This window comes from Triturus cristatus, chromosome 8 (assembly GCF_964204655.1).
Source record: "Triturus cristatus chromosome 8, aTriCri1.1, whole genome shotgun sequence".
NCBI classification, from domain to species: Eukaryota; Metazoa; Chordata; class Amphibia; order Caudata; family Salamandridae; genus Triturus; species Triturus cristatus.
The window spans coordinates 799,609,597-799,624,322 of record NC_140591.1 but is presented as its reverse complement, the minus strand read 5'-3'; the positions used below and the strand labels follow the sequence as shown (position 1 = coordinate 799,624,322).

General features: G+C 46.1%; 1 protein-coding gene across 4 annotated transcripts in view; it reads left to right on the top strand.

The window, feature by feature from the left end:
- The first annotated feature begins 204 nt into the window (after positions 1-204).
- The window catches only part of LOC146805099 (CD99 antigen-like), a 262,650-nt gene continuing 248,128 nt past the window's right edge, over positions 205-14,726 (top strand). The window contains exon 1 of one of the 4 annotated variants that reach the window (XM_085622237.1): positions 205-707. In XM_085622237.1, coding sequence (XP_085478363.1) covers positions 629-707 — 79 coding nt within the window. In that variant the 5' untranslated portion in view covers positions 205-628. The remainder of the gene's footprint in view (positions 708-14,726) is intronic. The other 3 variants (XM_085622239.1, XM_085622238.1, XM_085622240.1) reach the window with 3 other exon arrangements.

The window sequence follows — 14,726 nt, the reverse complement described above, 5'->3', positions numbered from 1 at the left end:
TGGACGAAGACTCCAACATCCAGAAATCAATAGATAGTGGCTAGTAGTTTTAGATCTAGGGCTATCATTATTACAAATATTGCCTGTGCTTTTTACAGTTCCCATTCCAGACCGTAGGGTGGGATTGGCACTCCTTGGAGGTGTAATGACTGAGCCTCGCAGAGCACTTTCAGCGGTTAAACAGGAGCGCGTGTTTCTAAGTGAGACACACAAACACCTCTCTCTCGACAGACGACTGCTGCAGCCACACCCGCTCAGAGCAGGGTCTTGTAACTCTGGTTACTACAAGGGTTTATGCAGATGGATGGCAGCCATCTGGAGGGTGGGGCAGGGCGGAGCCAAGGGTGGAGGCGAGACTGCACAAGTTCTCCCTCTTTGGCCGCATGAGAACCCTGGCGCTCTGCACATTGGTTGCCTCCCCTGCCCATTCGATCTCTCTTTTGTGCAGAAGGGGAGGGTTTAGGCTCAGGTTTGTTTCCAGAACACCACCAACTTTTTGGGCTGGCAGGTCGGAAACTGCGCTTCAGGGTTCTTTTGTATGCAGGGCGCGCGCTCGGTGTTCCGCGAGCCTCGACTAAACTTGTGATCGAGGTGCCTGATCGGAGAAGTCCGGGTTTGTCTGCTGTGGATGCCAAGCTTCACCATGCTGACTGCTAGGAGAGCCCTGCTGCTGCTGTGCCTGGCTTGTGCCGCCGCTCTGATTCGAGGTAAGAGCCAGCCTTTTGTTGTGGACAAACATGTGACCAGATCGCAGCACATCTGGGAGCCAGATGCGTGTGCCTGCGGGAATCTGTATCTGACATAGAAGAAAGACCCGGGTGTTCTGGCTCCGATATAGTGACATCGGAGCTATTCTTGGACGGAATCCTGAAGCTGATGCCACCACTTTTTATATATTCTTGTTTGTACCCGCGAGGGTCGTGCGCGAGCGAAGCGCAGAGGGTATTTCGGGCTTGGAGTTGTTCTTGGAAAGAGGGCGCAACTATTTCTGTAGTAGAGGAGCCGAAAAGAGCGGCCCGCACAATCCCCGACTTCACCTGGCCCAATCACGGGGGCGGCAGGAAGAACCCTCCTGGCCTTCCCTGCTGGTTTCCGTCGGGGGTGACCGCATACTCCTTCCTGTGGGGCACTCTTATTCCTTCCTGTGGCGTGAATTAGGCCTCGCTATGAAATGCCTTTGCGAGGAGTCAGATTTTCCAATAGTTATGCGGGCGGACCTTAGGACCGGGATCCTCTCTTCCCCGACCATCTTGGTTCCTTCTGGAGACCTCCCATGAGCAAGGCGGGGACAACTACCTTATTTATTTATTTATTTTATTTTATGCGTTTTTCTATAGCGCTGACTTTACCCGAAGGTGTCAGAGCGCTTCACAATAGGACCAGTAACATTACATGAGGAGAAAATTACAAGTGGGCAAGTAACAAAAGCAAACGTTACGTTACATGAGGCAAAGGTGACAATTGTGCAAGTAACAAAAGCAGACAAGATACAAGAAGAGGTAGCAAACGATACCTTACAAGAGGAAAAAGTGACAAGTGTGCATGTTGCATGAGCATACAAGATACAAGTAGAGATATAATACTCCAATAAGTGGCAGTCACTCAAAACACAAGAACACACTGGGAAGGCACTTCTATAGGCATGGAGTGCAGACTTTCCTATAGTGAAAGAACTTCCTTGAGGGAATAGAGAGGACGTGAATTAGATTTGGAAGTGTCTTTGAAGGAGGAAAAATTTGAGGTCAGTTTTGAAGGACTGGGAAGAGGTGGTGGTCTGGAGATGAGGCGGAAGTGAGTTCCAGAGTCCTCATACCTGGCTTGATTCAGAATATATATATACATACATATGACCATACATATATGGTTGAAAATATAATTCTCCCCCATCTTTGCAGCGCTCTCAAATTTCCCAGATCCATAGCTCTTCTAGTCCAGGTTTTAGGTTTGCGTTCATTGACTTTGAGCATTGATAATATTTACAACTAGCCAAGCAGGACTAAAAGTAAAAAAAAAAAAAATCAAAGCTTAAGCCTGGAACGGATATGGATGAGATGCTCTCGAATGAAACTGGAAAATGAAGAGTTGTGCATTTGCAAGGAGTGAAGCGTGTTACCTAAATGTAATTTATACTTGCAATAAAGCATTATTATGTTGTTTTCTCTCCATTGGAATCCTTTTTCCAACAGCCCTCATAACTTGAGTTGCTAAGACGCTCCCCCACACCTGAACGCAAAAATAGTTGGGCTTGTTTTCTCATGGTGTATGTATGGCTAGTAGTGTCTGGGAAAGAGGGAGTTTGTGCTCAATTAAGTTATGGCGATATACAGCAGAGCACAAAAGAAAATTCGATAATGTACATCAATGGGTTTACACCTATGCTTGGTTATAGATTCACACATTTGCAGATAGCCCAGGTCATTTTGGGAGTACTGTTTTGCAAGCTTTAACAGTTGGAGCTTTCAAGGGGTACTCGCGACCGTAAGCAGTTCGTAGTTGTGTGTGGTGTACAATTTCACGTGTGTGTGTGTGTATTTACCAACAGTTCATTTACTTACCGAATGTGCTTTGGGATTTACTAAACAACGACCTTGCTCTATACTCTAACCAATTTTGGGTGTGTTCCCAGCCCATTCCCATTCCCATCCAGGAAACAGATGAACTTCTGCCCATGACAGAAGTCAATTTTGGACCAGTTCCATCTTTGGAAAGAACTGACAAAAAGTTAGCGAATAGTTGTGAGTTTCTGGGTGTGCACATACTTTACAGGGCTTCCCGCCTTGAACTGCCAAGTCCCAACCCATGGGAGGAACACTACGTAATGTGACCTCTGACTGGAATACTTGGTAGTAAATTAAAGCATGTGAGTGCGTAACATGAATATGCACACTTGTTAATTGCAACAGTAACTTATGTAAGTGAAGCGAAAGTAGAAGTGGGTGGACCTCTTAAAACTCATCAGATGCCACCCATGTTCTTAAATCGTCCGCAAAGAACTAACGAGAAAACATTAAGCCTTGATCTAAGAAAAAAATAGAGCTAAACTGTTATCCATCTATTGGGTGAATGTAAAACCAGAAAACTGGATCTATTCCTGTTATCCCGCTTGGCTGAATTGTGTGATCCTTGGCACACAATTTTGCAACAAGCTTCCCTCTCTTTTTTTCTTTTCTTTTGCCATATTTGAAAGTGCCTTAAAATACGGAGGTTCAGGACGAGCACTGTACAAATCCTTTATAATACGGAGGTTCAGGACGAGCACTGTACAAATCCTTTATGTTGATTTAATAGACAATGTTGCTCCATCTATAACAATCTAGGCCGCATACAGGGTACACATGGTAACTGACCTCTCAATGCAGTAATATGACCTGATGTACTAAGGTTAACAGCTTCTGCATGTTAAAGAAATACAATTTTTTTATATTTATTTTTAAGAGGCTTTAGTAGATTTCCACCTTTTCTGCATGCCATATATTTTCATGGCTTGGCTTGTGCACCAGCTCTTGGAGCAAATCAGACCCTCTGTTTAATGTGTTGGCTCGCCTGCCTCTAAGCCTGAGCATGGAAATGGCTGTGTGACTCTAGCCACAAGAGGTCAATACTTGGGGGCCTATTACGATATCCGTTGGAGTTTTCGCCGACTGACACTGTGGCGGAAACAGGACCGACCAACCACCGGTTGGCTTTCCTGACCGCCTCATTATGATGCGACTGCACATGGGGCAGTTGCATTCTCCTAATTCTCTATGGTAAAACCGTCCCTAACACAAGCTCCCATAGAGAAATGAGAGATTGTGTTAATCCCTACACCCCGTGGCAGGCACCTCAAAGTGCAGGGATTAACAGGGGGCACCATATTGATTATGGGCCGGTTCCGACTGGCCGACGGGGCTCCCTGAGCCCGTCGTAACCCAGCAGGAATGACTGGCTGGTTTCAATTCCGACCAGCTGTATCGTAATCAGAAGGTCGGAAGTGACACCGACAATTTTGGTCATAAAGCCTCCAACCGACGTCATAATCGGCCCCTTCGTAGTCAAGTGCCTGCTTGGAAGTTTATGTCACTTTTCAGGTAGGTTCACGTCCTGGTGCTGAATGAAGCCCAGGTTTTTAACGAGTTCCTGCACTTTACTGACTGTGCCCTAAATGACTGGCCTTTAAATCTTGATTCCGATTCCTTCATTGTAAACCCATATTGTGTATTAATCCTGATGAGTTAAAGATTTCCACATTTATAGAAAATATTTAGTACTGAATCACAGTTTATATAGGCAGATTTCTGAAAGATGGAGACCTTAGTTCTAAAACTGCTTTCCTCACATTTATTTATTTATTCATGTAATTTGATATGGCATGTACTTTCACTTATATAAAACTCTTAAATAAATACTCAGGGGCTTTACAGTACTCTCGACTGAAGGAAGTCTATCGGTTCCACATAAAATCGAGAGATCACAAAAAGAATCATTAACTTTCTAGTTGAACAAAAAAGCAGTTACTTGAATTTAAACGTGGATCCTTATTTAGATTAATGGCGAATAACATCAAATACAGTATGTGCAGAAGTCGAAAGCATGCAGGGGACGTGAGAGGTTATATTAAACAAAGCAGAATAACCGCACAGAGGTGGGGAGAGAAAAGGTGAGAGCAGTTATTAAGTTCCATTCGAATAAAAAGAGGAATTGCTTTTTTTTTCTTTTCTTTAAGGCAGCGATGCATAAACTCGGGACGAGAATACCACACCTGACCAACAACTTGTTCGATTCTGGACAAAAATTGTAAGGCAATTGTTTAATATGCGAACGAAGAGCCTAGTTGATTTTCACAGACGTGTCGGCTTCTAGTTCGACCAAACATTATCAAGCAGCATTATATAATTATTTACAACCTACCGAATTCTTGCATCTGTGTTAATACGGAGGGTTTAAGAGTTTCCTCCAGATAAAAACTGACTGCGTCGTAAAAACAAAATGTGCAATGTCTCGTGCTTCCTCTAGCGTACAATTGCATTTGTTGATTAGTAAAAAATAATCTTTAATTTCTTTATCAAAGTCCCATTTCCGAACGGCAGTCCTTTCCGTCTCTAATGTTCCGACATTTTCTGACTTGTTATTGCCCAATTGATGCCAATTGTTTTTTTGTTTTTGTAATTGTTTAATGGCTGAGCTCTGAGTCCTTCAAAGGTCTTTTTAGTTCATATTCAGAGAGATACATTAACTATACCGTACTAGTGTCAAAGACGTCAAACAGCCCCACTGATACTCAACATACTTTTAATATACATTTCCCAGAAATAAGCTATGAAATCTGGAGCTTGACATTTTCAGTGCCTTTCGACCTGTATACCACTGCCACTGAACAGGTAGTGCACAAGCCCAGGGGTTCTGGTAAATACTAATTTGAAATACACACAAACGAGGGGGCTGGCTTTGGGGAATGTACTCCATGTTGTCAGTACTGGCATCACTTCTGCGTTGGAGGCGTGCCAGATGGTTGTGCTTTTGAGTCGTAGTGTGAGTAGCCCCTTTTAAATTACATTGCTGGTACCTTAAAAAGGGTGGTGGTGCTCTGTCATGTCAATAGTCAAAGTACTGTTTACCAAGACCTGGCCAAGGGCTTAGGTATGTCATCCATGTTCTAACTCTTGCAAACCCAACCATGCATGTAGCCTGTTTGCAAGCATTGCACACTAATACCAGCCCTACTGGCTTTGTCACTGATGGATGAATAAAGTAACATTAAAAGTTCTTCCACAGATTTCCACATTACAGAGTCTGATTACTTAAAAAACAGTGCTAGTATATATTTCCGGCCATGTTATTCAGAAAGGAAACAATACGTAGTATATTTGTAAGGATTCTGCCATATGCAGACTTTAAAACATAACAAGAACAGAGACGCTAAACTCGTAACCTTATATCAAATTATCCAAATAGTTTTTGCCAAGTGTATACAAATGCATCATGTATGAAGATGCACGTGCATGCATGACTGGCAGTCTTGCAGGGGATTTCATTAAAGAAAACCCATTCCAAGATGGCCGCCTGTGGTCACGGGTGCTGTGTTGTTAGGGAACATGTTTTTACAAAACAACTTTTACATGCAACCAGCAATGTAAACCTGCGCAAGATTTGAAACACATTTAACTGAATTTTCTTTTTATTTTGTTTACGCAAGATTTCTGATATTTGTACAGAAGGCAGTTTATTTCTAATCTCTTTTAAAATTCCTTTTCATGGGATTTTATGTAAAGTGTGCTACCAAAACATTGACACAATGTTTGGGACTATTCAAATTGACACAGAAGACACTAATGTTCCAATCGCCCAAGCTTCAGATCAGTCCATGCCTCCTGAAAGTGCCTGTATTTCTGTGCCTCCCTTGAAACTCGAAAGAGAGGCAAAGAAGTCCCCCTGAAAATTGTGGAGAGGGTAAATTACTATTCTGCCATTAGTCATCGTTTGCTTGCACAAAGTGTTTGTGGGTCTTGAAGTACTTTACCCAAATGGGGAGAGTGCAAATACCAGCATGCAAGTGCCCATGTGTGAAATACTTTCACGTGCACGTCAGAGGCTGGGGGCGTTGACACATGGTTGCTATTCCAGATGGAGCGCCGGCTCTGAGAACTGATGGAGAGGGTGTCCCTGGTATTAGGAGCTTCCAAAGTTAGCTTCAGCTGCTGTGCTGAGTAAATATAGGCCCTGGTAGCTAGGCCTTTGTAATGGAGGTCAACAGACATTGTCAGTGACCAAAAGTGTTTAACTTGTAGTAGTGCAGCGTGAGATGCTGTATATTGTATGACTTAAAAAAAAATATAAATACTATTATATTTTGTTTGTCTTGCAAATGGTGGCAGGTGAATTAGTTAAACGTGCGGCTAGCTGCCAGACACCCACCAACTGCTCTGCACCATCTACTTAGGTTTGGTCTGCTCAATATCTGCGTTTCGGTTATTTTGAAAACTGGTTAATTCTTGCCAGGATGCTCATCACACAGTTTTGTTTTATGGGTTAATCTTGCCAGTGGTCAGACACTGTGCCCGCAATGTGCCAGATTATTGAAGGTGTGTGCTTGGATCTAGTGACTGATTTATTAGACCGCCTGATTCTTTGGCTGCGTCCGATTCTTGCTCCATGGGAATTCTTGGTCTTGACAGGAGCCTTTTGAGTAAAGTCTTTTGACTTAAATGACGTTTCACACTTGAGTCTTAATTCTTCTGTTGAGCCTCTGCATCAAAATCCCTCAAATTTCACTCCTGTGCATTACCTCCTCGTCCCTCTCGCTTCTATCCATTATGCATTGAGGGCTTTGTGCTCATACAGGAGCGGCTCCTCCGCTATGGCGGAGGAGCGTAGCCCCACTGCTTTTAAGCAGTGCAAATAAAGGAAACATAAAATCATAATAACTTTGAGTTATTATCATTTTATGTTGCCGTGCTGCTTGGTGGGCGGGGCTGCTCTGCTCTCGGAGCAGGGCAGGGGAGGACTGGTTTGCCAACTCCTAAGTGCACATGACTATTTGGCTGGCCCTCTGGGACCGACCAAACAGTCATCCGCACTTTCCCTGTTCGACACACAGGCTGCATTACAGCCTGCGTGGAGAACATGCCCAGGCCCCCATTCGCTGGCTGAGCATTGAACCACGATGCTCAGACCAATCACATTGCAGCGTAGTGATTGGTCAGGGGAGCCTGGCTGTACTTCCTGTTCCTGGAGTCTGTTGGAGGAGAGCAGGGGCAGAGATGTGGGACCCGGCGGCAAGGTAAGTGTTTAAAAACAAAATTGTGGTGAACAACCATTACAACGCAACTTTTACAACGCACTGCCATTACAACGAAACTGTTACAACGCAAATGCTGTGACAACGCATGCCATTACAACGCAAGTCTTTACATCGACTTGCACTAGATGGCGTGCTAACATTAAAAATAGTGTAGTTTACTATCCAAACACCTTCCCTACTGCAACGTGGACTGGAGTTAGAATAGTAAATTACCCTTTTTTAATGTTAGCACGCCATCTACTGCAAGTCGATGTAAAGACTTGCGTTGTAAAGACTTGCGTTGTCACAGCATTTGCGTTGTAAAAAATTCGTTGTAACAGCATGCGTTGTAAAAGCATGCGTTGTAACATCATACATCCCAAAATTGTACATTGCATCTCCCCACCATTGAGCTGTTCCGGCCCCCACTGTAGATACACCCTCTACCAATTATAAAAAGGCCCTACCCCCTCCACAACTCCTGTTCTTTTGTGTCTGTAGACAGCGTAGATTGCTTTGAAGGTTTGACTCTTTCTTCCTGCCGGCTACTTTTCTTTAAAGGCATTTCTCAAGCCTGGCATTTCTTCTTTTGTGAATGTGGCCGGTTCTGGTTTGTTTCTTTGGCCTGCTGCAATGGTTCAAGTACCACCAGTGGAGGTACAGTGTTGTAAGTTTGATCCTTTCATGTCAGAAGGTTCCTGTTCTGTCCCGCTCTGGCCTGCCCCAGTTACCGCGTGAGCATGTTATCCTTCATCCTGGTGCCTTGCTGGCACTTATTGTGCCAGTCCATTTTCTGGGGCCCATGGGATGTCTGCACACGGTGCGGCAGACTTTCAATTTATTTTATAGGGATGCTTCCTTTTTCTCCCGGCCAAAGGTCCGCGGTGCATTCCTCTAGCCGGAGGGGGGCATGGCCTGTGGCTGGGGATGAGTTCGCCCGGCCGGAGGTTTGCCGTGCCATCCTCCGGCCAGGTTGTGTGTGGGGCTGTGTTGCTGCTTGTGGCGCATCAGGCTCTGCAGTGTACTTCTGGAGTCCCTCAGGCTGCTATGCCCCTGTGGCTCATGGCTCCAGGTCTGCTTTGCAGGGCATGCATGCCGGGTGCACTTCCTTATGGCCCTGGTGAGCACTTGTTGTTAGGTGGCACCTCTGTGCCTGCCTGTTGTGTGGCTGCAGAGGCAGTTCAGTTTTGGCATCTCCTGGGCTGCGCGGTGCCTGTGGTGGACGCATGGTGACGTGAAGGGGGGATGTCTATGTCTGCCCTGCCCTGCCTGTTTTTGTCTGGCCTTGCATGTGGGCCGGAAGTGGCATTTTCAGGGTCTGCTCGGCACTGTTCTACATGTTTCTTTGCCTGCTGAGTACATGGTCACTGGCTGTGTCTGGTCCTCTCTCCACCACATTTCTGGGGTTGGTACTGCCTTTGTGTTTGGGGATCCTGTTTTCGCTCTGCCACACTTGGTTAGCGCCTGTACCTGCGTGCCCAGATAGGTCGTTACACTTCTGTTCGTGGGCAGATGGTTGTCTTCCTTTTGCAAGCTGCAGGGCTTGGGGATGTTCCTGGTTGTGGCACGGCGGGATCCGCTGCGTGCATTTGGTTTCCCTTGGGCTACTATGCCCCTGTGGTGGTCGCAGTATCGGGACTTGGTGTAGTTGCTACACTTCCGCATTTTCTGCCTGGCTTGTGCTGCTGTGTGGAAGGCTTGCAATAGGTGTCCCAGTGGGTAGCTTTGCACCTGCTGCGGTCTCTTTTGTATGTGCCATTCCCAGGTGGTACGGGCTCTCGACTCTCTTGTGGTGCTCCTGAGGTTTTGGTGTGTGTTCCTGCAGCCTAGGGCTCAATGGTGCGGGCGCTTGTCTGTAGCTCAGCATCTGCTTTTGGCCTGGGTTGCTTTCCTGTGTTTGAGCCTTGTTATTCCCGCTTTGCCTGGCCAGTAGTCTGCTCTGTATTTCTCTGGTCATGGTGTGTGTGCGGAAACTGTGGTTCCCCGATGATCTCCTGACATTGTAGCTCGGAGTCATTGTCTTGGGTCTCTTGTGTTGCTGTCCCTGCTCTGGCATGATAAGTTCCTGTTGATCTCATACGTCTTGCTCCAGGGATGTTGCCTGGTGGTCGGGCTCCCGACTTTGGGACGAGGAGGGGGGCTGGTCTTTTAGTCTTTCTCTGCCGGTACTGTCTGCATTGTTTGCGTCCGGCCGGTCTGTGGTGCCTCCTTCAGCTGGGGTTGGCATTTCTGTAGTGCCTGGGTGGCAGTGTTTCCTCAGCTGTCAGTGTTTCGGCCTGCGGGGCTCGGTGCCGCGCCTCTCCGGATGGTCTGTTGCTTATAGCCTGTTTAAGCTGGGTACGGTTTTGGTCTGTCTTCAATGGGCCTGACTCCAGGGGAATCCTTGGACTACAGAAATCCCTGTGCTTTTTGGGTCACTTCCGGGCCAGTCTCTGTCAGTCACTCTAGCAGGATGGGTGTACTGCGGCAGCGTGGAGCTGCACGCTTCCAGCTATTCATTTACACGAGCTTTATGTGCGCCTGGGGCTCTTGGAGAATGCGGTGAGTAACAGTCTGTGGGGGGTGCGGTGCTCCTTGCTTGTGGCAAAACAGTCACTGACGGATATTCAACTGGAGGCTTCCTTGCACCTGAATGGTCTACCTCTCACCATCCCATGTCTGGTTATGTTCCGTTTTGTTGTGTTTGGGCCTCCATTTATGCCCTTCTATTAAGTTGTTATCTGTTTACTCCTGGTGTATAGTGTTTCGTGGCTTTTCCTGGTTCTGTTGGACTTTACCCTCTTTCTTCTCCATGGTGTGGTGGTGATCTCTGTCTCCTGCTTCTCCCATACATTGGTGGTAAGGGTGACCCTGTTGCCACATCCCTTCTGCTTGGTTCCTTCTTGGTCCCTCTTGTTGATGAAGCTTCATTCATTCATTTAGGTTTGGGCTTTTGGTTCCTGTGATTCGCAGGGTGGATGGGTGCCTGATGGAGTCCTTTGTGTTCTCTAGTTTGGTGCTACGGGCTGCTTGATATGCAGCTTTGACGGCAATGTCTTTGGTGAGGGATTTTGTGACTTTGGCAGGGGCTAGTCCAGAGGTAGAGTGTGTTGGTTGTCTGGGGTTGTAGGGTTCAACATATTGCCTTCTTGGCTGTTGGGTCGGTAGTTCCTGTTAATGGCGACTTTGGCATCCTCCTTTGCAGTCATGGCCTGACGGTTCCTCTGGTTGCAGACCCGATATGCAGCTATGGCTGTCTCTTCTTCCTTTCTTAAGGTGCCGTTCGGGTGCCTGGCGGTTCGGTGAACAGTTGTTTGGTTGAATGCCTGGTCCGGATGGTCCTCTTCCGGCGCATTTTCTCTTTTGGCTGCCTGGGTGCGCAGGGCTTTCCCACAAGCGGTACCCCATTCCCATTCCTTCCGTAGGGGTGGTTTCTGCCCAGGTGCGGTTAGCGGCAGGTAATCCTGTCAGATGCGGGTCCCTTGGGAGAGCTCAAGCTTGCGTTGTCCAGTGGGTGCGTGGCCTGTGAGTGGTAAATTGCAGTGTTCCTTCCTGCATGGGTGCTTGCCTTTTCATCTGGTGGGTGTGGTGGTTCGTTCAGAGCTGCTTTCTCATCAACTTGGTCTTCCGTCCACATGTTAAAGGGTGGCTCCTTTCTCCCATCCTAAGGTGAGCCATCCTGGTTCCGCTGGTTTAGGTCGGGGTGGTGTTTGCTGTATACTGACAGTCTTGGGGTGTTTAAGCCGGTGTTTGATCTATGGCACCTCACCTCGTGGGTGGCTTTCACTCCATTCAACTGCTATCCTTCCAGATACTACTTCCTTTGGGGTCTTCGTGGTTTTGCCTGTCGCATTCCTAAAAATTCCTGTTTGTCCATGTCATTGGCAGTTTCTGGGGTGCACTGTGGGGTCACAGCCTTTCCAGTTCCTGCCGTTTGGGCCGTAGGCAATCTACTTTGGTTGTCTGGGTACTGAATACCCTGATGGCCATTCTGGTGCCTCCATTGCGCTATTCCCTGATTTTGTTTCTGGGTGGATAAGGGGTTTCAGCTTGTGGATGGATGCTCTGCTGCTTCTTTGGACTGTGGGCCTATTGTTTGTTTACCTCCATTTGCCTTCCTGCAGGGGTTTCTGGTTCGGGTTTGGTGGGGGGGGGGGGGTCCACCGGCTGTTCTTGTGACTCAGGCATGGCCTGTTCCATTGGTTTCCTCTGTTGTTGGAGATGGTGGCGGGTCTGACGTGATAGGTTCCATAGGTTATGTCTGCCCTGTGGTTTCATAGACTCCTAGTGCCCTCTCTGGCGTTTACTGAGTTGTCGTCTTGCCAATTGGGTGGTGTGGCTTCATTTTGCATAGTCTTTTGGCTTCTATCACTTTTTTGGTGCTGGTGCATGGGTCGGTGGGAGGACTGGTGGGGGGGTTTGCCTGAGCTCCTTATGCTCAGCATGGGCCACCGTTTGGGGCTTGGTGTGATTGTACGCATGTGGTTCAGTTTTCTGTTTCTCTGCCTCAGGGGCTACTGGCCCTCCAGGATGGCCTTTTGAGGCTTTGTGGTCCCCTTCATGGGGTCTGTTGGTCCATCTGGGCCTGAGCATCTGGTTCTTTGAGGGGTGGTCCATTCTCCATTCATTCCCTCCGGTGTTGTGCCCCTCTTGGGCTTTCAATATGGTTTTGTGGGCCCTCCGGTGTCCTCCGTTTGTCTCTCTATCGTCTGCGGGCGTTACGCCTTCTGGCTTTGCAGCCATTTTGTTTTCTGGTGGTGGTGATGTTGGCTCGTGGACTGGGTGACCTTGACTCGTCTTGTCTGTCTACTTTCTTTCCTGTGTTTGGGGCCAGTTTTGGCTTTGTGGTTCTGTCCGCTGTGTTGGAGCTGGACTGTCTTTCCTGTTTGTTTGCCCATAAGTGTGCATCTTGCTTGGGTGTTTCTAAGCTAATGCTTGGACAGTTGGCCTGGTCTTTTTTGGCTTGGTACATCTCATTGCCTAATGGAGATAAGCGAGAGGGATGAGGAGGTAATGTTTCCATTAATTACTGGTAATTACATTGCTCCAAGTCCTACGCTCGCTTATCTCGATTAGTCCCTCCCTCCCTCCCGTCGACCAACTGTGTCTAATGTGGCTTGGTGTGTACAGGCCTTTTTATATTGGTAGGGGGGTGTCTACGAGGCACAGGGGCCTCATTGCATAATGGAGATAAGCGAGAGTAGGACTTGGAGTAATGCAATTTCCAATAAGTAATGTAAACATAACTGCGTCTTAATGATTCCTCTTGCGCAGTCTAATGTCAGTACAGGTTTATCACGCTTTGTTCGTACCTGTATTTATTTGGAGAACATGGTTTTCCATTTATAATGTCTAAGATGGAAGTGTAGAGCCAATTTTTGGGTTTCTTCCTAAAAGTAATTTGATTTGTTTTTAAACACACAGCGAGGGGTAGGCTGTTCAGAGCCCTGGCCCTGAATTGAACATGCCACATGCCAAAGACTTTGCTGGTGGCATGTTGAGTCAGTAAAGCTGAAAGTTTTCTGTTGTGGGGTGGATGGGTTGCAGGATCATAACTGTCAGGAATTTAAGCACAAATGATCATGAATCTTTTCCTGGCCATCTTAATGCAGTGTAGTTAGCAAGAGGCACAACATTCAGACCCACCAGTTATCTTCCCATAATCTACTTTGGGACGAATTCAGTAGAGGACATTATCCTAGGCCAGTCTGAATAAAACACTAATTTCAACTGCAATTTTACAGTTGAGTTAGTCTGGAGATGCATATTTGGATTGCAATGCAGCACATTTAGATAGAAAAAAAGGAAATTAATTTTGATCATCAGAGATGCAAGCAAATAAACTTTTACCAGTGTTAACCTCAGATTTCTCTCATTCTTGATAAGGCTGGAGTGTCCACTCCATTTGAAGGTCAAATAGTATTTCCCCAGAGGGCCGCTGTATGCAGTAAATGACTGAAATTGAAAATGGACAGATCATTGTTGTATTCACATTCATCGTGAACTTTTGGAAAGCCAGAGCATCTAGATCTCTCTTAGGATTGTAAAAAATAAGGGTGTTCTGAGTGCACATGTAAAAACAGAGATCTAAAAACTGGATGGGACTGACTGAATATGCTGAATACACACAACTCTGACTTTAAGGATGTTATAGAGACCACTTGAGATGCCCAACTTGAAGTATTATAGCTAAGGCCTATGCCTGTATTGCTGACCACTTGACACTACCTGGATTATTGTGTCAAATGCAGCAGGTAGGGTGGGTCCAACGGGTCAAGAGCTGAAACATTGCCATTGTGCTAAGATCATCGATGGCTGGGATGACCATGGGAGCTCTTACACAGTAAAACATGTTTGTCATGTTTCTTTTCACAGTTTATTACGAAGATACTAAAATGACGGGGAAAAAAAATGATCATGTCAATTAAGTTCAGTGATCATTTGTTTAGGGAATTCTTTTTGCTGTTAAGAGATGTCACTATTGGCTTTCTGTTTGTTGGTACATTTTTAAGTGGCCTAGTCATTGTGAATTTAAATAGGCCCAACACATCTCTGTTGGTAACTTTCTAAAAGTGGCATTTTTAGAATTGTAATTTAAAATCCAGCATTACCATAAGTTAGGATTTTAAATTGTGATTCCAGGGACACCAAACACGAATTGGTCCCGGTTCCCATTTGGAAATTACACTTATAAAATGTTATATGGAAAATTCCAATGTTATCCTATGGGAGAGGTAGGCCTTGCAATAGCAGAAAACAAATGTAGAGTTTTTCACCACCAGGACACACAAAACTTAAAAGTACATATCCTACTTTTTAAATACATTGCACCATGTAGTCTGGACTGAGCAGAACCTCCAAAAGGGGTGACATATGCATTAAAAAAGGGATGTTTGGGTCTGGCAAGAGGTTTGTCAGGTCGAAATGGCAATTTAAAACTGCATTCACAGGCTTTGTAATAGCAGGCTTGAGAGGTTTAAAGTGCTAC